At 47.0% G+C, this 24,922-nt stretch overlaps 1 protein-coding gene and 1 non-coding gene across 2 annotated transcripts; both read left to right on the top strand.

Annotated features, from left to right (window-relative positions):
• Positions 1–2,291: 2,291 nt before the first annotated feature.
• On the top strand, positions 2,292–23,231 carry RNF39 (ring finger protein 39). The gene is made up of 3 exons (XM_028713915.2): positions 2,292–3,023; positions 20,002–20,027; positions 22,046–23,231. The coding sequence occupies exons 1-3, from the start codon at positions 2,307–2,309 to the stop codon at positions 22,047–22,049; spliced, it is 747 nt and encodes a 248-aa protein (XP_028569748.2). The 5' UTR covers positions 2,292–2,306; the 3' UTR covers positions 22,050–23,231.
• On the top strand, positions 21,351–21,438 carry TRNAY-GUA (transfer RNA tyrosine (anticodon GUA)). Its single transcript is given in 2 exon segments — positions 21,351–21,387; positions 21,403–21,438. It is a non-coding gene; the product is annotated as a tRNA-Tyr (tRNA).
• Positions 23,232–24,922: the final 1,691 nt, after the last annotated feature.

The following is a 24,922-nucleotide window of genomic DNA, read 5'->3' as shown; positions in this document are numbered from 1 at the left end:
GAGCGCAGCTCTGGAGAGCGTCCAACTATTCCCCTTCCCAACAGAAAAATCCATTCTGTTGCATTCAAAACATACTATTGGCAGAACAAACAGCACACACCACTGCCAAAATAGCTGAGAGGAAACACGAGAATTTGACAAGAGAAGAGACCCAACCTTGGGTGGGGTTTGTTTGCCTGCTGTTGCTGTCAAATATTTCTAAAGTGGTGTTTGGTTTCAGGTGGCACAGTAGGCCTCGGTCACAGCTGCTTTCCTTTCTGGACAAATCAGGTACATTTCTTTTTTTCTGCCCATGACTGAAACATCTTTATCGGGATCCACACACCTTGTACTCTGGATTCCCTAACCTGGAATAACTGCCGACTAACATTCATGTTCTCCACAACCTCCAGCATTTCACAAACGAAAATAGGTACATAGACCCTTATTCTTGCAAACCAAGGTTCCCTCGGTGGGCCCCGTGGGCCACCTTGCCCCCACGATTGAGGGGCCCCGGGGCCACACAATGTTAGCATGCCATGCAAGCACATCCTGCAGGTTGCTTGCATGATGTCAGTCTGCCCCGCTGCTGTTGGCCCCATGGCGTGCTGACATGTTGCGTGGATTGCTACTTTTTGCGATATATTAATACCGTATTGGCCTGAATATAAGCCAGCTCTCTCCTCCCCACCCCCAAATTCCGACCGTGAAAAGTTAAAGTGCGGCTTATATTCACGGCCTTACAAAATTTGGCTTTTACGATAACGCTGTAGGATTTTCTTCTACATTTGCTATTTACAGGTGTGAGAGCCTGTGGAATTTTAAGGGAGCAGCTTGTATTTGGGTATTGTCTCCCCCCCACCTTGATTTTTAAATGTGAGGCTTATTTGCGGGTGTGGCTTATATTCGACCCAATACGGTACATCGCGAAAGCCTCTTTGCTGGCTTCTCGTGGTCCCTTCCAACTCTACATTTCTATGATTCTGGATTGACTTAACTCTGCAATAGTCCTGTCCCGGTTCCAAAGATCTTAAAAAGCCCAGAGTTACACTAGAAAAAATATGAAATTGCCTGGTCTATCAAACTTTAAAACAGATGAGGGCAGCTGTAGCACGTGAAATATCAGGGTGTACATGATTCTCGGTGTTCATGCGCATGAATTTACCAGAGCTCTTTAGAACCATTCAGAGCCGGCCCTGCCATTCGGCGGAGTGAAGCGGACACCTCAGGCAGCAGATGCTGGCAGCAAAGGACTGGAGGTAAGGAGCTGGAAGGAAGAACTGTCTGTTTCCCACAGCCTGCCCTGCGCTCCTTAATGTAGCCTGTGTGGTAGAAGATCTCACCCCATCACTACCAGCAGGGGTGTATGAAGCGGGGGGCGGAGGGGGCGGTCCACCCCAGGTGCCACTCTGGGGGTGGGGGTGACAAGATGGCCCCTGTCTCCTCCCAGCTGTTGAGCAGCCGAGGGCACGCGCAGTCAGTATGGACGCCACTTGCATGACAGCCCCGTATGGTCGCCGTGCAAGCGGCAGCCCATATTGATGTCCGTATGGACAACGTGCATGAGCAGCATCCCGTATGGAGTGCGCACGCAGCAGCCCGTGTGGTTGTGGCTGGCTGCCGCGCATGCGCACTACATAAGGGATGCCACACATTGAAGTAAGGTTCAATTGTTGGTCCATTTTGCTTTCAGCTGTCTGTCCGTCCTTGCTGCCAATCGCATCTGCCTGCCACATCATTGCACCACAAGCCAGCTGTCAATCCATGAAGATTCAACTGCTAAACCATTATGACTTTTTGTGCATAGGAGAGGACAGAGGAAGCTGCCTCGTGCTGGTCCAACGAGCTCAGTATTGTCTGCACAGACTGGCAGCAGCTCACCCCCCCATTCTTACTTGGAGTTGCTATGGAGGGTTGAACCTGGGAGCCAGTGTGGTGTTAAGAGCGGTAGTCTCATAATCTGGGGAACCAGGTTCGCGTCTCCGCTCCTCCACATGCAGCTGCTGGGTGACCTTGGGCTAGTCACACTTCTTTGAAGTCTCTCAGCCCCACTCACCTCACAGAGTGTTTGTTGTGGGGGAGGAAGGGAAAGGAGAATGTTAGCCGCTTTGAGACTCCTTAAAGGGAGTGAAAGGCGGGATATCAAATCCAAACTCTTCTTCTTCTTCGGCATTCAAAGAAGATGCCCCACCGCTGACCTCTGTCCCTTGCCCCCAGATGCAGTGGAGAAGAGCACCACCTTGTCCTCTGCCTCAGGCAGCAAAATGTCTTGGGCTGGCCCGAGATCCATTCCTGCTTTGGGGCAGATCTGCCAAGCTCAAGGACAGATGGGCATCAGGATCCCAGCCCTAGCACTGCAGATAAAACCCCAGCTGCACCTCCTCCCGCCTCCCTTGCCCCCGCCAGCATTAACAGCTACGGCTTATCAGATGGCAGAATCTCCCCGAGAGCCAAAAACGAGCTCTTCTTCCATCCTGGAGGCAGATCCTGCCACATCTTGGCAGGGAAAGCTGAGCTCACCGCGGAGCGAAGAGGCTGGTTGTGCAAGAGTTGTTTACCTGCAGCTGGAGCTGGGAGGGTGCTCCGCCCCAGACCTCCCCGGAGGCCCCACCCCCTTCTATAAAGAGCCAAGCACTTGGCTGGCAGCATCAAACCACAGAACACACAGACAGACAGAGACGCACACAGGCAGCATGGAAGGCAAAGGGCTAGTGGCTCAGCTGCAGAAGGCAGCTATCTGCCCCGCCTGCAGGGGGCACTTCAAGGACCCGGTGATCTTGGACTGCGATCACAGCTACTGCCGGGCCTGCATCACCCGCTACTGGGAAGAGGCGGCCGCGACTGGGAAGGGCCCCAGGGTTCTCTCTTGCCCCCAGTGCAAGGCAGTTTTCGAGAGGAAGAACCTGCGGACCAACGTCAAGCTGGCGGTGGAGGTCAAGATCACCCAGCATCTCAACGCCAAGACGGCTCACGTGCCCCTCGCACCCAAGCCCAGGAGGCGCCGTGGGGGATGGATTCCTGCAACCGGCATCCAGGAGGAAAAGGTATGACACGAGAGTAAGGGGAGTCGGGGCTCACCAAGGGTCAATGCCAGGACTCAGTTCTAGAAATTGCAAAAAAAAAAAGAGGATAGAAGGTCTCTGAGTATGTGCAGAGTGCCTCTCATCAATGAATTGATTTGTTTGGTATTATTACTTTTGCATCTGGCCCTTCTTCCCCAAGGAAAAACCGCAACTAGCCCCTAAAGGTCTCGGGAGAAGGGCTTTCCATGAAGAAAGCATGAATTCCAATTAAGCTACCACCTTTCATGGAAAGGCTTTTGTCACAGAATCTGAGATAAATTTGCAGGAATCCAGGGTCCTGTGTTTTTTTCTTTCTTTCACATTTTTAAACAAATTCCTTCACCAGGAAGATCTATTGCTATACAGTGATACCTCGGGTTAAGTACTTAATTCGTTCTGGAGGTCTGTTCTTAACCTGAAACTGTTCTTAACCTGAAGCACCACTTTAGCTAATGGGGCCTCCCACTGCTGCCGCACCGCCAGAGCACAATTTCTGTTCTCATCCTGAAGCAAAGTTCTTAACCTGAAGCACTATTTCTGGGTTAGGGCACTCTGTAACCTGAAGCGTATGTAACCTGAGGTACCACTGAATAAGGTCCGTTTCAAACCTTTCCCTTTAACTGAATATAAACAATGAGCAGCACAAGACTGAGTGTGGAAAGAAAGTCGCAGTCCACTTCTGCTTTTAAGAGGACAGGCAGAAATTCAGTCAGTGAAGCTTTTCCCCAGCACTGGGATGCAGAAAACAGTTCCTGTTGAATTTCTGACTGTTACTCCAGCAATTAAAGCCAAGAAAACAGAGTAGATACTGAAGAGCACAGGGATGTTTTCTTACAGTTGGACAGCATCAATAACTGAAAACCAGAGACTTAACCAGCAGCAAGAGATACCCCTCCTTTCCCCTTCCTCGTATATCAGCCTTTGCCAACTTGGTGCCCTCAATAAGTTTTGGACTACAACTGCAGCTGGGGCTGATGGGAATTGTAGTCCAAAACATCTCTGCCTAGAAGAGGGATGGGGAAACACATGGTCCTTCTGCCATCCTTGACCACTGGCTTGGGCTGGTGGGAGCTGAAATCCAACAACATATGGAGGACAACAGACTCCCCATCCCTGCTCTAGAACCTCAGTAGCCAAGAACCTGGCCTAGAACATCAGGAGCAGACTTCATAAGAAAGACCCTGTAAGGGTCTCTATTTTCCAGGGACAGTCCCAAATTTACAGAAGCCATCCCAGTTTCTGATTTGATCCTGTTTTTCCTTAGGGAGAAACGTGGGTATGATAAGATGATGAAGATCTGACACTGGACCTCTTTCAGTTTGGGTGTATAGCAACCACAGGGTGAGGGAGCCACATGGATCAATACGACAGGCCTTTTTTCCCCTTACCCTGTCACTATGTGCTGTTTCCCTAGGGCAGTGTTTCCCAACCTTGGGCCTCCAGCTGTTTTTGAACTACAATTCCCATCATCCCTGACCACTGGTCTTGCTAGCTAGGGATGATGGGAGTTGTAGTCCAAAAACAGCTGGAGGCCCAAGGTTGGGAAACACTGCCCTAGGGAAATTCCCCTCCAGCCGTGTTCGTACATTTTCTCAAGCAGAGCAAATTTGTCTCCTCCGAGCTACGGGAGAGGCCAGTGCTTAGCAGCAGAGAATGCTCTCTGCACGCTGGTAATTCTCAGCACCTCCAGGGAAGGCTGGGAAGGACTCTGAGAGTTGGAGACTCTGGTGAGCCACTGCGGTCAGGGCTAGATGGGTGAACGGTCCGATTTGTTATCTGGGAGACCCAAGCTTTCCCCTTCCCTCCTGCAGACTTAGGCAGCCATGGCAAGACAGCAGGGACACTCGAGTTACGTGAGAAGGCAGGCCTGTTAGTTTGGAGGCTCCCCTGGAGAAACGCTCTAGGGACTACTCCTTCACTGGAGGTTTTTAAGCAGAGGTAGATGGTCAGGGGTTCTTGAGCTGTGGTTACTGCACTGCCTGGGGCTGGACTTCCAGCTCTGCAGGTCTGTGATTCTATAAACACAAAGCAGGGCATGATACCCATGAAGAACTCTTATTTGTATATCACCTTTAAGAAGGATGCGTTTTACAGAAGGAGCAGGGGGAGAGAAGGATCTCTGCAGATCCCGAAACCTCGCCCTCCTCAAAATCCGAGCAAGGCTCCGTGCCTTTGACCTGCACAGTGAAATGTTCCTCGTTGTCTTGCATTTGTCCAGCCTGAGGCTCCAAACTTATACCCACTTGCACGGAAAGAAGCCCTGCAGAACTCAGCGGAACTGAACAGACATGTCTAGGATTGCACCGTCAGACAGCCAGTCCCCAGGATTTCCACATTTAAAATAACATGCGCATGCACACACACACGCAAAAAATGCCTCAACCGAAACGGAAAACAGGCTTATCTGGTATGCCGTTGACATTAGCATTACAGGCAGCCTGGATCTCAGAGCGGCAGATAGAAAGAGGAAGGAGAGCAAAACCGCTTTGTATTATCTGGAGGGACAGGGAACTGTCTGCCCTTCAGATACAGAGCCTTCAATTGTCGTTATTTTCCAGGGACAGTCCTGGAATGATAGCAGCCGTCCTGGTTTCTGATTTGATCCCAGAATGTCCTGCTTTTCCTTAAAGGTAAAGGGACCCTTGACCATTAAGTCCAGTCGTGGCTGACTCAGGGGTTGCGGCGCTCATCTCGCTTTATTGGCCGAGGGAGCTTCCGGGTCATGTGGCCAGCATGACTAAGCCGCTTCTGGCGAACCAAAGCAGCGCACGGAAACGCCGTTTACCTTCCCGCCAGAGCGGTACCTATTGATCTACTTGCACTTTGACATGCTTTTGAACTGCTAGGTTGGCAGGAGCAGGGACTGAGCAATGGGAGCTCACCCCGTCGCGGGGATTCGAACCGCCGACCTTCTGATTGGCAAGTCCTAGGCTCTGTGGCTTAACCCACAGCGCCACCCTTCTGCTTTTCCTTAGGACACCCCTATTTTCATACTGGAAGCTATGCAGATTTTGCTGGATTACAACTCCCATTATCCCTGACTATTTGCTGTTCTGGCTGGGGCTGATGAGGGTGGGGTGGTATACAAATGTGAAAAATAATGAATAAAATCAAAAAAGTAATGGGATAGCTTTCGTAGAGGCAGGAAAAAAGTTGGTGAACCTAGTGAGCTCCATTCTGGAAGGGGGATTTCCAAACGCATTGTGAGAGAAAGGAGTAGGGTGAACACTTAATGGAGCAGGGATCTCAGATATTTGATTCAGATATTGGACTCGAATTACAGTGGCCAACTAACCAGGGGTGGTTGGGAAAGAGGCATGGTCTCTTTCGACTAGAGCTTGAGCTGCCTATATCAGCCAGTGAATCTTTCTTAAGACATGGAAATATGCATAATCACTTGCTAAGGTCTGCAGAGCAAGCTGCTATATGAAAGGCGCAGGTGCGTGGGCTGGGAAAGAAGTTGGCAACCTTAACTAGAATCTTCATGGAAGGAGGAGATAGAGGAAGAAACTTGATACTACAGGAAAAAGCAAAGAGGAGAATCAGAAGACGGAAAGAAAAGCCTCAAAAATGGACAACTATGTATTATGTAATAATTACATATTGCATGAGGATGATAGTCATACGGGTGTTTTTAAAATAGTGGTTTCTCTTCTTGCAAATATGCATATATGAGAGCCTAGCAAGGTTTTATGTTTGTGTGTGTATGCAAAGCTTGCTGCTCTTATCATACACTATCCTGAGGGTAATCCAATCCATTTCCATCGGTAATGAATTTAGTCTGATCGCAAGCCCAGATTTGAGTTACAACATCCCTCTTGTGTTTTTTTTACACTGAATTTTCATTCTCCTGGAAGTCTTAAAACTTGTGCCTTCTTGCTGCTGCAACAAGACGATAATCCGATAAGATCCAGCCTTCCTTACGTAATGCCTACTCAAAACAGAACAAGGCAAAGCATAAGACGGAATTTGGAATTTAGTGGAAGAATCTCGTGCAGTGGAAATTTCATGGGCCTGACCTGCCTTCCCGGATTGCACCAGCCACAATTTCTCGGGCACATCCCACAAATCCTTCGCCTTCTGTTGCTTCACCATCTCCTACATAGCTAAGGTGAAGATCAGATAGAGTGGCCTTGCTGTTCTCGACAGGCGAGATACGCAGCAATACTGGTGGGGCGGCAGGATGGCAGCACATGCCAATGAGTGATGCCATTGCTGAAACTGGGCATATATATTTTTTAAGTCTTTCCGAGAAAGCGAGGTCACAAAGTTTTCACTCTTGGCCATTGTTGGACTCCAGCTCCCATCATCCCTGACCATTGACCCCACTGGCTGGGGCTGATGGGAGTTGTAGTTCAACAACAACGGAGACAAAAGGCAGCCCACCCCAAGTGTAGCCGCTGGCTGAGCTACATGGATCAATGCTCTGTCTTGTTTATAAGATCTGCTGGCCTAGGAGTGGGCTCCTCTGTGCCTGACTAGGACTGAAGACACCTGGATTCAAATAAGCCACGGATAGGAACATCCCCACCAAGTGTACCGGGAAAAATGGGACACAAGAGATCTTGGTGGCCATTTTGAGTGCCGCTGTCTCGTGCACTCTGGCGACACAATCTGGCCCTGAAAAAAGCACCCTTTAAAAATAATATATTTTATTAAATTTCCACAAATTTCACATAAAATTCCAATACATAATAAATTCTTCTTTTGCTTTATCAACTTCCCATCCCATTTTCCATGGTTTTTTTTTAAATTCTGTCTCATTGCTGTCTTCACTCTTTAATATCAAAATCATAATACGATAATCTCTAATTATTTCTGTTGCGCACAGTTCAAATCCTGATTGCTAATTTATCATATTAAAATATTTCTTTAAGTTGTCCGGAAAGGGCTTCCATTCTCTTATTTTAGCTCTTAGCTTTGCTGATTGAGCATAGTCCGTCATTTTGCTGATGCGTTCTTCTTTGGTGGGAATTTCTTCATCTTTCCATTTCTGTGCATACAGAATCCTAGCTGCTGTCGTTACATACGTAAACAATGGAAAAAAGTGATTTTTCAGGGCTGCGTGAGATCGAAAGAAACCGCTTTTTCGGGTCACCTGACTTAGCCATATTTCTAACATGCAGCCAAATTCAGCAAACCCCTAGCCAGTTCAGGTATTCATGTGTTCCAGCTCAAGCACACCTGGTACAACTAATGGAGCCCTTTATTAGTTGCATCAGGTGTGCGTGGGAAAACACCGGTTGTATTTGTGCTGTTGTGAGCAATTCTATTCAGGGGGTTGAACATCAGTGAGCCTGGAGAAACCAGTATAAGTTGCAATTTCAGCTGAATTTGGGGGAACTATGAAACTTCCGTTGTGTTGAGCTATTGCTTTTGTTTGATTTGCCCATTGCAAACAGCTGAAAGTCTGGGAATTTTGATAATAAACCTGATGTGCAGGGGGGGGGGGGGGGTTGAATAATTTCCATTGCGACTGTGGAGCTGTAGAGTTGGAAGGGACCTGACCTTCTTTGAAGGGGAAATGTGTTTTAAAGGCATAGTATGCGTGCACAGACTCACCTTTTGATCTTAGCAGCCAGGCAGGGTGGAGATGCTCCTTCAGGTACAGTGGTACCTTGGTTCTCAAACGTAATCCGTTCCGGAAGTCCATTCCAAAACCAAAGCATTCCAAAACCAAGGTGCGCTTTCCCATAGAAAGTAATGCAAAACGAATTAATCCGTTCCAGACTTTTAAAAACAGCCCCTAAAGCAGCAATTTAACGTGAATTTTACTATCAAAAGAGACCACTGATCCATAAAATGAAAGCAATAATCAATGTACTGTACTATAAAATAAATAAGACAGGATTGTAGATGATAAAAATTAAAATTATTATTATTTTCTTACCTGCACTGATGATAGTCATTGTTTGGATGGGGGGCTTTTATCCACTTCCGCAGACACATAATCAATCAATCAATCAATCAGTAGCTGAACTAGATTCCACACAGTCACAAAAACAAATTAATCAAAAAAAGCCTCAAAAACAAAAACACAAAATAAATAGAAAAAACAAAAGCGCCAGACTTACGGTAATCAGTTCTGGAAGTCCATTTGGCTTCCGAAATGTTCAAAAACCAAGGCACAGCTTCTGATCGGTGCAGGTGCCCTGGAAACAATAGCCAACAGCCGCATCGGATGTTCGGCTTCCGAAAAATGTTCAAAAACCGGAACACTTACTTCCAGGTTTTCGAAGTTTGAGAACCAAAGCGTTTGAGTTCCAAGGTACCACTATATTAGGGGCCCAATCACTCAGGGCTTTATACATCTGCATTAAATTGGTATTGCTCATACCTTATAACACCTGCAGCAATATCACTAACCACTCACTAAAAGCAAAGAGGTGTTTGCTTTGGTGCGTACATGCCTAGGCGGTTTTAATTGTCACCCCAGAATATTAAGCCAACAAGCTGGCCCAAGAGGTAGGTGTAAGGACAAAGGGTCTGAAATGCAGGGTGTCCACGTGACTGCTCCTGCTTGCTCATCCCTTAAGTGGCAACCTATGATCATCGCATTTTGAAGGATTAGGAGTCTTAACTGGCCGTAGTTACACAGCTGCGAAGCACCAGGACTGACACTTCCTGGGACAACAGCTCTGGGGCCAGCCTGCTCATTGGACACACAAACCAGAAAATATCATCACTGCTAAAACACGCACACCTGTCAGCAGCTCTATGATAAAGCACCTGCTCTGCAAGCAGAGAGTCCCAGGTTGTCTCCATGGGATGCTGTAGCACTCAGCCAAAACCCCTCCCTAGTGTCCTTTGACATTGGCAAAGTAGGCAACAGAAGCCTACTTCATTTGTTCAAGAGATTTGGCTCATCTAGCAGGACAGAAGAGCATTCTAATAATGGCGACCGAACATAGCAGCAAAGAGAGAAAGTGGAGAGAGGAGGCAGGAAACGCACCTGGCAAAATGACAGATCCGTAGGAGGGGGTGAGGATTCTGATGGCATCAGGATCCATTTGATTAAGGCTAATTTCTCAATCTGGTTGAGCCTGTCCAGAGAACATGCCGCAGCCCTAATGATTATCAGGCCCTTGGGAAAGGATGGTTTTGGAAAGAGATGTCATCTTACAAGGACAGGTAGAATGGCCGTGGATTATTACAAAGGAGACAGATATATGAGCAGATTTTTTATTTATTTAAGTAAAAAAATAACCAGTGTGGTGTAGTAGTTAAGAGCGGTGGACTTGTAATCTGGGGAACCGGGTTCGCGTCTCCGCTCCTCCACATGCAGCTGCTGGGTGACCTTGGGCCAGTCACACTTCTCTGAAGTCTCTCAGCCCCACTCACCTCACAGAGTGTTTGTTGTGGGGGAGGAAGGGAAAGGAGATTGTTAGCTGCTTTGAGACTCCTTAGGGTAGTGATAAAGCGGGGTATCAAATCCAAACTCTTCTTCTTCTTCTTCCTTCTTCTTCTAAATGTAACTGAAATTGTGGCAGATGGAAAATTGTTCCACATCAACATGGGATTTGGGACTTCTTTAATGAACGAGACAACAGATGGCACTTCTACCTGAGCAATAAGCCCATTGGCGAAGTGGGAAGGTGAACCATTTTACAATGGACACAATGCATGAAAAGCACTCAGGGTGCCTCAGATCTCAGCCTCTACGATCTCTTGGATGAGGAGAGGCCACATCCCTGGGAAGGAAGACTGGGTTAGCTGCTTGAATTTTTCAGTGGAAAGTACCTGCTCAGGATTGTGCCTGTTCACAGATGATCAAAACATGCAGATACAAAGCTACCTTCCAGCCAGATCCTAAAACTAAAATAAGTCTCTAACTGAAACTGTGGCAGATAAACTGTAGCTCCGTATAAACATGGGACGCGGGTGGCGCTGTGGGTTAAACTACAGAGCCTAGGACTTGCCGATCAGAAGGTCGGCGGTTCGAATCCCCGCGACGGGGTGAGTTCCTGTTGCTCGGTCCCTGCTCCTGCCAATCTAGCAGTTCGAAAGCACGTCAGAGTGCATGTAGATAAATAGGTACCGCTCCGGTGGGAAGGTAAACGGCGTTTCCGTGCGCTGCTCTGGTTCGCCAGAAGAGGCTTAGTCATGCTGGCCACATGACCCAGAAGCCAATAAAGCTAGATGAGTGCCGCAACCCCAGAGTCGGTCACAACTGGACCTAATGGTCAGGGGTCCCTTTATCTTTACCTTAAAGATCAAAAGATGGCACAATCATCTTCCACCTGAGCAGCATATTTCCTGTCTCTAGTTGAGGTTGCCAATGCGGTGCCCATGGGCACAGTGGTGCCCTTGAGGTCATCTGCTGGTCACCACAAAACTTAGGAGGTGATGAGGGCGGTTCTCTTTTTCTCCCTTGTAAAGTCCATGGAGCTGACAGAGGGTGTTGAACAAGTGATCCTCTTTTCCACTTCTTCCTTTAGCTCTATGTAGTTTCTGACACTCCGCTTAGTTCTACTGTAAGAGGCCAGAGAGTGTGGCACCCATGGCACTCACTTAAAAATCCAGATGTGCCCATAGATTGGCAACTCCTGCTTCTAGTGCAAGACACACCATATTACAGTGGTACCTCAGGTTAAGTACTTAATTCGTTCTGGAGGTCCGTACTTAACCTGAAACTGTTCTTAACCTGAAGCACCACTTTAGCTAATGGGGCCTCCTGCCGCGCCGCCGGAGCCCGATTTCTGTTCTCATCCTGAAGCAAAGTTCTTAACCTGAAGCACTATTTCTGGGTTAGCGGAGTCTGTAACCTGAAGCATATGTAACCTGAGGTACCACTGTAGTGTCATTCACAAGTGTCTTATGCTAGGTTATGAGGTGTTCTTATGCTCACTTCGGACCCATCAGGGTTAACAGGATGTTAAGGTTTTAAATTCTGCTCCTTCCCCCCTAATAATAATAATAATAATAATAATAATAATAATAATAAATGACTTATATGCCACCCATCTGACTGGGTTGCCCCAGCCCACTCTGCGCAGCTTCCAACAACTCTGTGAGGTACTTTAGGCTGAGAAATGGTGACTGGCTTACAGCCATCCAGTGAGCTTCACGAATGAATGGGCATTTGCACTCTGGTCTCCCAGATCCTAGTCCAACACCACAGTGATGCAATCAACCCAGCAGAACAGTGACCAAGCACCAGGACAAAGAGCAGCAACGATGTGTACAGCAATGAGTGCACCATGTCAGAGACTTCTAGTATTCCAGGCATGAGGAAATGGCAGGGAGACTTCCTGTCCTTGGCTGTATGCAACATCACTGGTAAGGAATCAGAAACTCCACCTGACAGTTCCAGGGTAAATAAAAGTTGGCATCGTCTCAGTCCTGACCTCACAAACAAACCCAATGCTCTCAGGGCAGGGACATTGTCACTTGTGTCTGCATCCTGAACGCCACCTGTCGTGTGCTGATGACTCCGGACGACATCCACCAATTAAGCTCAACTATTGCTTGTAGAAAATTACAGATAATTATAGCGTGGGGCTCAAGAGGCCATTGGTTCAGTGCTTGGCATTTTATTTTTATTTATTTATCTATCTATCACACGTATCTTAAAAACAGCATCTTAAAGACAGCATCTTAAAAAGCAGAGACATCACCTTGCCAACAAAGGTCTGTATAGTTCAAGCTATGGTTTTCCCAGTAGTGATGTATGGGAATGAGAGCTGGACCATAAAGAAGGCTGATCGCCGAAGAATTGATGCTTTTGAATTACGGTGCTGGAGGAGACTCTTGAGAGTCCCATGGACTGCAAGAAGATCAAACCTCTCCATTCTTAAGGAAATCAGCCCTGAGTGCTCACTGGAAGGACAGATCCTGAAGCTGAGGCTCCAGTACTTTGGCCACCTCATGAGAAGAGAAGACACTGATGCTGGGAAAGATGGAGGGCACAAGGAGAAGGGGATGACAGAGGACGAGATGTTTGGACAGCGTCCTCGAAGCTACCAGCATGAGTTTGACCAAACTGCGGGAGGCAGTGGAAGACAGAAGTGCCTGGTGTGCTCTGATCCATGGGGTCACGAAGAGTCGGACACGACTAAACAACAAACAACAAAAACCACACGTATATCTTGCCTTTTTCTCCAGAGAGCTCAAGCTGGTGTACATGGTTCTCCTCCTTTAATCTCTGCAACAACCCTGTGAGGTGGGTTAGGCCGAGAGGCAGTGATTGGCCCAAGGTCACCCTTCGTGAGCTTCGTGGCCAAGAGGGGATTTGAACCCTGGTCTCCTGGATCCTAGTCCAACACTCTAACCACTACACCACCCTGGCAGCAACCGGGAGACCTGTGCTTTTAAATGTGTTGATGCAATGGATAGCACAGCAGCCTCAGGTCACTTGCCTGTTGCTTAGTCCCCTGTTCCTGCTTCCCTGCTGTTTGGCACACCTGGAGTTTAGGTTTGCTCCCTCTTAACTTTGATACAGGACATTGCCCTTTTGATCCTTTGCTGGAGAAGGAGGAAAGGTAACAACCATGGCTCCACCATGCTTCTCTCCTCGTTCCTCCCTCTACGACTTTGTCATTCCCCTTGCTTGCCCCACCTGCTGGCATGACTAAGCCGCTTCTGGTGAACCAGAGCAACGCACGGAAATGCCGTTTACCTTCCCGCCGGAGCGGTACCTATTTATCTACTTGCACTTCGTGCTTTCGAACTGCTAGGTTGGCAGGAGCAGGGACTGAGCAACAGGAGCTCACCCCATCGCGGGGATTCGAACCGCCGACCTTCTGATCGGCAAGTCCTAGGCTCTGTGGTTTAACCCACAGCGCCACTCGCGTCCCACAACCTAGTCTAGTCAGCTCTTTAAAAGCAGCTTGACCTCCAGAAACGAGCTGGTGAAAATTTTACTCCGCAGTGATAAACTTGAGGCAGATGCTTAGCACTGACTCAGACCATTAGGCTGTCCAGCTCAGCATTGTCCTCAATAGCTGTCCAAGATTTTCTCCCAGCCCTACGTGGAGTTGCCAGGGATCAAACCAGGGACCTTGTGCTTGCAAGGTAGAGGTTCTACCACTAAGCTACAGCTCTTCCACTACCCAGTCGCCGTTAACACCAGCCCATTGATGCTGATCAGGCACAGCTGCAGGGAACAGTTCAGAACCTCAATGGAAGATGACATGGAGGAACTCCAGGCCACCGTTTCTCCCTCTTCACCTGGAAGGCAGCTCCTGTAGTCTGTGGTGGGCGGCTCTGCTGCAAAACCCGATAGCTATCTGCGAAGGAGCAGTCATGTCGAGCTGCACCAACGCAAGACATCTCTTTTTGCCAGCAGCATCGCACCTGGAATCCATAAACTTGCTCATTAGAAGCTGGCAAAGCTGGATGAGTCACTAATGCATGGCAGAATGTACCTAGTCAAATAAGTACTTTTGGGAAAAGATGCTCCCGTCTAATAATGTCAAGCAGCGCACATCGCAGAAAACAGGGGCGAACCGGGCCACACAGTGAGAAAACAGTCATTATATTTAACTATGTAAATATAAGGCATACGTAGTCATGCCACAAAAGGACACACCTGCTGTGCACTGGTGAGTTGTGGATTTCTGACACCATATCCATGTTTTGCTCTCGCACAATCACTCGGACAGGTTGAGATTTCTAAATAGTGGCATCTTCTGGTGGTTCTTATGCTTCTACTTTCACTCGAGGCGCCTGACATGTTGGCACCTGGGGCACTGAGCTGCTCCCATCAGTTTGGGTTGAATCCAACTAGACAGAGCTCCCCCTCCTTCTGTTCCCAACCCAGATCTTCTCCAGAGAGGTGGGGGAACCTCTAGAGCAGATTTGGGGTGTGTGCATGTGCACGATAAGTTCTCTTGTCTTGTACGAGTGAAAGGTATTCTGCTCTTGCAATCACTCTAGCTCCATCTGCACTACACATTTAAAGCACTATCATACAGCCTTAAACAGTCATGGCTTCCCCCAAAGACTCCTGGGATCTGCAGCTTGTTAAAGGTGCTGAGAGTTGTTAGGTGACCCCTATTCCCCTCGCGGAGCTACAATTCTCAGCCATATCACAGTGGTTAGAGCATCTGCTTTGCATGCAGGAGGTTCCAGGTTCAATCCAGGTAAGCCTGGGGATGATCCTGATCTGGATCCCTGTTTTGCTGCAGGATCCAGTGTAGACCATGGTTTCCCAAACTTGGGCCTCCAGCTATTTTTGGACTACAACAACCATCATCACTTTCCACTGGTCCTGTTAGCTAGGGATTGTGGGATTTGTAGTCCAAAAAAACAGCTGGAGAACCAACTTTGGGAAACCCTGGTGTAGACAATACTGAGCTGGAGGGTCTGGTTCTTAGTAGAGGGCAGCTTCCTATGTTCCTATATTTTGGCTCAGTAGTAGATCATCTGCTTTGCGTCCAGAAGGTCCCAGGTTCCATCCCTGGCTTCTCCAGGTAGGGCTGGGATAGAAGCCTCCCTGAAAGGCTGGAGAACTTCTTCCAGTCAGTGTAGACAATACTGAATTAGATGGACCAAGGATTCAACTCTAGATAAGGGAGCTTCGTACGCTGCTTTAGATACGGGAGACTATCATGGCATCCTTGTGGACGGATGAGCCCGTGGTGCTGGAGGAAAACTCCTGCCTGACACCTCTGCCCCAGACACAGGCAGCTCATAAATTCCTGGAGGCTGAGGTGGTTGTGGGTGACCTCATGTGCATCGAGTGGCTGGAGCATGCTGCGGAGCAGAGCGAAGGTTGCAAACTTTAATTGGCACGGCTGAGGCTCAAGGCATGTAACTGATGGGAAGGATTTCAGGGACACCACCCTCCCTCGTGACTCAATCACTCGTAGGCCAACCATTAGGTAAGGCAGCCCAAGACAATGGTGTGTTTATGTTGCTCCATGCCTCAACCTGGGTCATAGCCAACCACTCCTGATTATCAGGCATGAACAGCACATGGAACCCCAGGTGAGCAGGTGGTACACAGAGTCTTCTTCTTCTTCTTCTTCCATGAACACAGTTTTAAAAGTGAGTCTGTAAGTGACTGTGGAGGCCAGTTCTGGATCCACACATCCTTCCACAGTGGGGACATAGGTTTCTGGGCAGGAGTTGATCACAGTGAGGGTTTGCCAAGCGTGCCTTCTTCCTAGCACGTTTCTGCCTTTCGTCTTGAGTTCGAGTGTCTTCAAAGCCCATGACAAATTTGGTAAAGGCTGTTCTCTAATTGGAGCGCTCGCAGGCCAGTGTTTCCCAGGTGTCAGTGTTTATACATGTGTGTCCAAATGTGTACATGGAAGGGGCTCCAACTCTTTCCCCATCAAAGCCAATCTCACCATTGTTAACAGCTGCATGGCAGAAATTAAACAGGCACAGCTTTTCCCAACACAAAGGTGACCATTATTGCATCTGTTGAATTTCAGGTAACTGTACAACTATTAAAGGTACAGATCCTCTGTGGGGGGGATAGCCTATTTAAGTGTAATTGGGGAAAGGAGAGATTTTAGGAACGCACAAGTTCTTGGGAGGTTAGTGAATCCCATAGCAGCGTTCTCCCTGCAAATTGCAGATTTTTCACTAGGGTGACCACATAAGGAACACTGGAGGACCAGTGTTAGTTGTGTAGAGGAGGCAAATTAGGCAAACATGCCTGCCCCATAAGGACAGACAAAATTGCACTTACCGAAATTCATAATTCAGTTAAGGAGTCGAAACTGTGTCATTGTGAGCCCTGTCCTTTTGCAGCTCATTGCCTTGTTTTTCAGACATGCACACATGCACACGCACCCTTCAATTTAGCAATTCATTTCGTACCTTGGTCTGGGGCTGCTTGTCCAAAATAGTGGGCCTGTCCCTTTAAATAATAAGCACATGGAAGGAGTCAATGTCCCACCCACCAAATGTGGTTGGAACCCCAAGCTGCCATCATCCCTCACCACTGGCTATGCTGGCAGGGGATGATGGGAGTCCAGCAACATCCTGCTAGCTACCCTGACATAGCAAACACAACAACATAGTTTATTTCCTTGCAAAGCCTGGAATTATAATAATAGCAAGAGACCAATAACCCTTTGGAGGAGCCAGAGTTCTTTTCCTTCTGCTAGTTCTCCACCCATCTCTTCCAGCTCCCCTTCACTATTCTGGAGGAGCAACCAGGAGCTGCCCTACCATCAGGCCAGAGTTGCAGGGAGGAACTTGTGAACTTCTATATGCAGTTGGACTAAACTCCCATTATCCTTGGCCCCTGGCTGTGCTGACTGAGGCTCATGGGTATAGATGGTATATTTTGTTGTTGTTGTTGTTTAGTCATTTAGTCGAGTCCAACTCTTCGTGACCCCATGGACCAGAGCACACCAGGCACTTCTGTCTTCCACTGCCTCCCGCAGTTTGGTCAAACTCATGCTGGTAGCTTCGAGAACACTGTCCAACCATCTCGTCCTCTGTCCTCCCCTTCTCCTTGTGCCCTCCATCTTTCCCAACATCAGGGTCTTTTCCAGGGAGTCTTCTCTTCTCATGAGGTGGCCAAAGTATTGGAGTCTCAGCTTCAGGATCTGTCCTTCCAGTGAGGACTCAGGGCTGATTTCCTTCAGAATGGATAGTTTTGATGGTATACTACACCAGTGAAATTAGCTAAAATGTATAAGACAAATAATAAATATTGGAAATGTAAAGAAAAAGAAGGAACATTTTATCATATGTGGTGGGAATGTAAAAAAGTAAAGAACTTCTGGAAAATGATATATAATGAGATGAAAAAGATGTTGAAATATACATTTTTTTAAAAAAACCAGAAGCATTTTTACTTGGTATTATAGGTCAGGACATTAATAGGCAAGACGTTAAATTGTTTTTATATGCAACAACTGCGGCAAGAGTATTGTTAGCCGAGAAATGGAAACAAGAAGAAATTCCGATGAAAGAAGAATGGCAGACGAAAATAATGGACTATGCAGAACTGGACAAAATGACAGGAAGGATTCGAAACCTATGGGAACAGAGATTTACAGAAGACTGGAAGAAGTATATGAACTATTTGAAAAGCAATTGTAACCAACAAATTATGCTAGTAGGACTACAAGAAGTTTTGTAAGGAGGAATATATGAAGTGCTACAAAGTAGATAAAGAATAGAGATATTGGTTATGAGTTTGAAATGTAACAGGGAAAATAAGAAATGTATACTAAGAGATTAGATTGGAAAATTTTCAGACAGGACTGATGGAAGTCAAAAAAATGGAATAAGATGTAAAAATATGTTTAATTACTGTTGAAAATGGTATGTTAAAAAAAAACTAGTAAAATTTATATACAGTGGTACCTCAGGTTAAGTACTTAATTCGTTCCGGAGGTCCGTACTTAACCTGAAGCTGTTCTTAACCTGAAGCACCACTTTAGCTCATGGGGCCTCCTGCTGCCAGCACACGATTTCTGTTCTCATCCTGAGGTAAAGTTCTTAACCCGAGGTACTATTTCTGGGTTAGCTTAGTCTGTAACCTGAAGCGTATGTAACCCGAGGTACCACTGTATATAAAAAAGACTGAGGCTCATGGGAGCTCACAATAACTTCTGAGAACCACAGATCCCTCCATCCCTATTGCTGCAGGACAGTTTCATTTGCCTTTAACCCAAATAACCTCTTGCCTGCAGAGACTGGAGAGCAGGCTATAGCAGAAGGAACAAATACAGCACAAAATGCGTACCTGGTTCAGGAGGGGGCAACATTCAGACAGCAATCTTTGGCATGAGAACTGGGGTAACACAAGCATGGTCTGGCTTGACTTAACTTGTGAGACGCTGGAAGATATGTCTTCATCTGGGCTTGGGGACGCTTGCCTTCAAGCCCTCTGCTGACCTTCATTTGGACACTTGCATTGTCTAGTTTGCATTCATAAGAGCTCTGCCTTGACTGGGATAATGTGGAATAAATACGCATAATGCGCAGATAGGAGCAATTGATTTTTGAGGCACTCGTCTCCTTCTTGGGGGCTTTTCATAAGCATCTGGTTGGCCGCTGTGATAAAAGATGCTCGACTAGATGAGCCGCTGGCCTTATCAGGGCCCTTATCAACATTGCAAATAAAGAAATACCGTATTTTTCGCCCTATAGGACACACTTTCCCCCCTCCAAAAATGAAGGGGAAATGTGTGTGCGTCCTATGGGGCGAAGGCAGGCTTTCGCTGAAGCCTGGAGAGCGAGAGGGGTTGGTGCGCACCGACCCCTCTCCCTCTCCAGGCTTCAGGAAGCTCCGCGCAAGCTGGGGGAGGGCTCCCGCGGCTTGCGCGGAGCTGCCTCTTATCCCGAAACCCCGGCGCGCTCAGCAGTCGCGCCGGGGCTTCGGGTAGCTCTGAGCAAGCCGCGGGAGGGTTCCCACGGCTTGCGCAGAGCAGCCTGTTCTGAAGGCTGGGGTCGGGGGAAGCTCGGGCTTCCCCCGCCCCAGCCCTGCACCTGGGGGGGAAATAAAAATATTTTTCTTTATTTCCCCCCCAAAAAAACTAGGTGCGCCTTATGGGCCGGTGCGTCCTATGGGGCGCAAAATACGGTAATCCTCTGTGGATGTGACTGCTTCCATTTACAAGCCATCAAAGTCTGTGGTCATCACCGTATATCTTTTGGCATTGAATTCCAATTAAATTACGCTTGTGCAAAGAAACATTCTACTTTGTTTTCTATGTCGACTGTTTAAAATTTATGCAGCTGTTTAAAATTTTATTGAGTAGCTGGTCATTTTCATGATTGATCTGTAAGGCTTTTAATGGTCTTTTTTTTATATAAAAAAAAGTTTGTATATTGCTGTACACTGCCCTGATATTTTATGAGAGTGCCGTATATAAACACCATCAAAAATAAACAATATAGAATAAATTCTGGCTTTGCTGAACCTACTGCCAATCAATATGAATCTGACTCAACACATTTTCCTTTTGCTCCTGATCCATCAATATAGACAAGATTACCACCTTGACCTATCCATCTAATATCACCTTCTCTCTCTTTTTTCCAGGAAGTCATCAGAGAAGTCTGCAGATGGTGAGTCTACTGCACCTTCTCGATTTCCAGATACTTGAAAACTAACCTTGCTAGGCATTGAATCTGGCAGCTTTATGCAAGCCAAACACACAGTGCCGGGTTTATGTATAAGCTAAACAAGCTATAGCTTAGGGCCCCACTCTCTTGGGGGCCTCCAAAAAATTTAAAAGGAAAAAAACCCTGGATGTACATTTCCAAAATATAAGATAAAAAACAAATAAAATAAAACCTACATACAGCAACAGTGTTTTGTGTTGTGTAGGCTCCAATGATGTAAGTAATGGGCCCCGCATGCTAGCCTGCGCCCTAAAATATCACTTTCACTGTTAATATACTTCTTCTTAATTGTAAAAAGGTAAAGGTAAAGGTACCCCTGCCCGTACGGGCCAGTCTTGACAGACTCTAGGGTTATGCGCCCATCTCACTCTAGAGGCCGGGGGCCAGCGCTGTCCGGAGACACTTCCGGGTCATGTGGCCAGCGTGACATCGCTGCTCTGGCGAGCCAGAGCCGCACACGGAAACGCCATTTACCTTCCCACTAGTAAGCGGTCCCTATTTATCTACTTGCACCCAAGAGTGCTTTCGAACTGCTAGGTTGGCAGGCGCTGGGACCGAACGACGGGAGCGCACTCTGCCGCGGGGATTCGAACCGCCAACCTTTCGATCGGCAAGCCCTAGGCGCTGAGGCTTTTACCCACAGCACCACCCACGTCCCATGACTTCTTAATTGTATTTCAGTTCAACAATTACTTTGGTAAAATATATATTTTGTTATGTGCAAATGGCTTTAGATACCTATTAGGTCCATAAATTACCATATAGTATATATTGAACACAAAAAACAGCGACAATTTGTTGTTGACAAAGGACAGCTGGGCATATAAAGGGCCCCATTCCCTTCAGTAGCTTAGGGCCTCATCAAACCCTAAATCCAACCTTGCAGACAAGGGCTCAAACAGTACTATAAAGGTAAAGGGTAAAGGGATCCATGACCATTAGGTCTAGTCGCGGGCAACTCTGGGGTTGCAGTGCTCATCTCGCTTTATTGGCCGAGGGAGCCGGTGTACAGCTTCCCATTTCGGCTATAAGGGATTCCCCGCATCTCAGTTCATTATCTTTTGGTGATGCTGTGATCCACACAGGTACCAGAGCTGCCACTGCTGCCTCAGCAGCGTCATGACTTTGTGCCAAGATTTCTCAAGGAATATAGGGAAGCTTTCACTGAAATTCCACTTCCATGCCCTGTAGGCTAATTGCTATCTATTTTTAAAAAGGAAGCCACATCCAAAGTTGAAAAGAACAAGGCAAAGCTTCAGGTTTGTTCCTTCGGTAGCTCAGCCGGTAGAGCGGAGGACTGTAGATTGTCGTCCAAGCCATCCTTAGGTCGCTGGTTCGATTCCGGCTCGAAGGACAAAGTGTTTTTGCTTGCCAGAAGTAGCTCCTGATCTCTCAACCAATCATACACTGTGGCTTCCCTCATCATGACTACAGTCTGGAGAAACCCACTGAGTCATGGGAGTTGTAGTCCATCAATGACCAGAATGCCACTGTTTTCCCCTTCCATGATGTAGACGGTCCTTTAATATATTGGCTCTGAACTGTTGAGGAGCATTAAATGTCATCACAATCTTAATTGTGCCTGGAAGCGCCTGCTAAAAACATTTTTGTTCAGACAAGCCTATCCAGATGTAGAAGCCAGCAAGTCTTTTTAATATGTTTTTAGCTTATTTTATTTTTTAATTATTTACTACATTTTTTAAAATTGCTGTTTTTAACTCCTTTTTATTGATAATTTTAATGTTTGCTTTCTTTTTTATAAACCGCTTGGAGATTCTATTCGCAATCAAGTGGTTTACAAATTTCATAGAATAAAATAAAAATAAGATGTCTGACACCTCCTATACAGAAACACCCTTGAGGTTCCTCCACTGAGCAACTGGGACCCTGAAATGCAAGCGCTGCCCTCCATCCTGGTCTTGATATTTATTGTTTGTGTATCTTCATTTTTCTCTCCACAGCTAATGTGGTTTGGATGCTCCCAGACACCCATATTCACCTGAACCTGCAGAACAACCTACCTGGAGCCCCTCAAAGTGGCAATCCCTGCTTCCCAAGATTTGAAGACCCTCAACAAGATGGCCAAACAAGCCATCTCCAAATGGCTCAGGCTACGGCATGGGGGCAGCTAAATTTGGGGAGGGCTGCTGGTGGTGGAGAAACTGAGATTTCAGCCAAGCATGAGGCTCTGGATTTACAAATGGACCTGCAAGAGTTAGGGAGACTCTCGTGCTGCAGGGCTTAAGTTATTTTCTAGAGAGAGATATCAAGCTGTCTCAGAAGCTACAAGATGCATTGGCTTGGTGAGGGGGGCGGGCGGGAAAAGTGTTCCATACATGGCAGGAGCCCCTTTACTTTGTTAGGGTTTAGAGTTTGGAATCAGATTTCAGGCTTCCGTCATCCCCTGTTTCAGATTAATCCCTGCCCCATAACTGAGCAGAACAGGCTAAATCTGCGAGGAGTGACTGGTTCCACATTTGACTAAGTCTTCAGAAGTTCTGGTACCTCCAAGTGTCACTTGACGTGGGAGAAGACGAGATCTTGGAGAAGAATGATTGGTTTTCTTTTAGTTTATCCATCTCTGCCATCTTCCTCTACTAATTTCTTGTCTGCCTTGTCTGGGAAGTATAAACCTCCTAGGCAAAACTCCCCAGTTTCTCTGTTCTTTACAGGGTCTAGTACACACTGCTGACACCGTGTTAAATGGCAGAAGGAATAACTATTTGACATGAACTGGTATTCACTGAGAGGCATTAAAGTGATCTGAAGTTCCTAACGCAATTATTTCATAAATTACCAGTGGGTGGTGCTGTGTGGTCATTTATCTTTCTGGCTAGCTTAAAAAACGATCTGTCAGTGATTCTAACCAGCTTCTAAACTTGACCCAGGTACCATCTGAGGGGAGAAATTTGAAGTTCAATGTACATACCTTATTTCCCCAAAGTCCACTCCCCTTTCCACAATATATTGTACTGCTGATAAGGAAGAAAATGTATTATACCACAAATAACGTTGTGTTTGTTTCGTGTACTATATATAATTATTTTTGTGTGTCTCGAGTTATTTGAGTCCTTCCGTGGAATGGACTTTTAACTATAAATCCATGGGCAAGTAATTAAAAAAAAAAAGGCATTATCCCAAAGGAAATCTGTGGTTGTTGTTGTTGTTTTCTTTGATGAGGAGTTGGCTTGGAAGGTTTGAGTGAACAGCCAATGGAAATTTCCCCAAAGGCCTAGCATAACATCGCATAAGCAAATTTCTTCTCCTTTCCCCCAGTAATGTGGAGAACTGATCACGCGGCACAATTCAAGGTTAATTTAGTAGATTTGAAACCCAGAGTCTTGATTTGTTGCCCTACAGCAGGATTTCCATGTCTTTAAGAGTGGCACGACAGTCATAAGGGGAACAATCTCCCTCGGGAAGTTGTGGACTCTCCTTCCTTGAAGGTTTTTAAGCAGAGGTTGGGTGGCCGTCTGTCACTGATGTTTTAGCTGAGGGGGTTATGATTCTAAGTGTAAGGGATGGTTCTGGTGTGGGAGTGAGAGACCTTTGGCCCTCCAGATGTTGTTGAACTACAACTCCCATCATCCCTCCAAATGCCGATGGCCAATATCTCCCATCATCCCTGTCCACCGGCAACAGAGGCCATCTTCTGAAGCAGGGATGAGGATGCTGCGGGCTTGCTGGACCACAACTCCCATCATTCCTGACCACTGACAATGCTGGCTGGGGCAGATGAGAGTTGGAGTCCGAGCACCATCGGTTCCCATTCCTGATCAGTAGGCCACTTCATGCCTCCTGGTATGCCCCGCAGAGGACCTTAAGGTCCACAAATGACAACATTTTGGAGGTCCCAGGTCGCAAGGTGGTTAGATTGGTCTCAAATAGGGCCAGGGCCTTTTCAGTACTGGCCCCGACTTGGCGGAACGCTCTGTCACAAGAGACCTGGGCCCTGCAGGACTTGAAATCTTTTCGCAGGGCCTGCAAGACAGAGCTGTTCCGCCTGGCCTTTGGTTTGGACTCAGTCTGACCCTTATGTTGCCCTCCCCTTATGGTCTTGATCTATGGGCTACTTTTAAAATGAGGCTGCGTTTTAAATTATATTTTAACCTGTATTTTAAATTGCCCCCCCCCCCCAATTATGTTTTTACTGTGATTTTATTGGTGTTAGCCTCCCTGAGCCCGGCTCTGGCTGGGAAGGGTGGGGTATAAATAAAATTTGTTATTAAATTTATTATTATTATTTTAGCTGCAGGTGGAAGGGGGACCTCTCTAGCTAGAGAAGCGACATGTCAAAAACAAGGTCCCACCAACCTAAGACACTTATTTTTCTACGAACCAGTTGCCTCTTCCCTCCCCCAAACACACACCCTTTGCATCCTAAAGTGGTAACATTCTAGGAAAAGCTTAAGCGTTTTTGTGGAATGTATAAACTTGCCCGGAGATTAGCGAAGGCAGAGCCTCCCTCCTCATCCCTGTTGGATGTGGGAAACCACGTGACATCTCTCAGCTCCCGTACTAAAAATACCGGTACATTTCCCGTCCAAATATGATGCCTCGCTCCAAGCCCCTTCAGGCCAGCTCTTGCCAAGCTAATTAAACAGCCTTCTCTTGTCAGAACTCTTGAAAACCCAGCCTTGAATTTGTCCCAGAGGCTGGGGGCCCCGTTCACAAACCCCACCTGGATTCTTCCTACATTAGCGCAGCCTCCTGCCTTGGCATGTCCACAGCAGGGGGAGGGAAAACAACCACCTTTACAGGTGTTGTTGGGGATACAGCCAGGTTTGGAGCCAAGCAAGGTTATATCTTTTAACAGATGTTTGTTTGCAGAGTGCATA

This window comes from Podarcis muralis, chromosome 2 (assembly GCF_964188315.1).
Source record: "Podarcis muralis chromosome 2, rPodMur119.hap1.1, whole genome shotgun sequence".
NCBI classification, from domain to species: Eukaryota; Metazoa; Chordata; class Lepidosauria; order Squamata; family Lacertidae; genus Podarcis; species Podarcis muralis.
The sequence above is the reverse complement of the archived record's forward strand: the minus strand, read 5'-3'. Positions and strand labels throughout refer to the sequence as shown.

Bases quoted from the DNA above. Each gene is read 5' to 3' on its own strand.
- RNF39 (XM_028713915.2), top strand. From the start codon at position 2,307: ATGGGCATCAGGATCCCAGCCCTAGCACTGCAGATAAAACCCCAGCTG. The intron at 3,024-20,001 runs GTATGACACGAG...TCTTTTTTCCAG, and splicing joins CCGGCATCCAGGAGGAAAAG to GAAGTCATCAGAGAAGTCTG.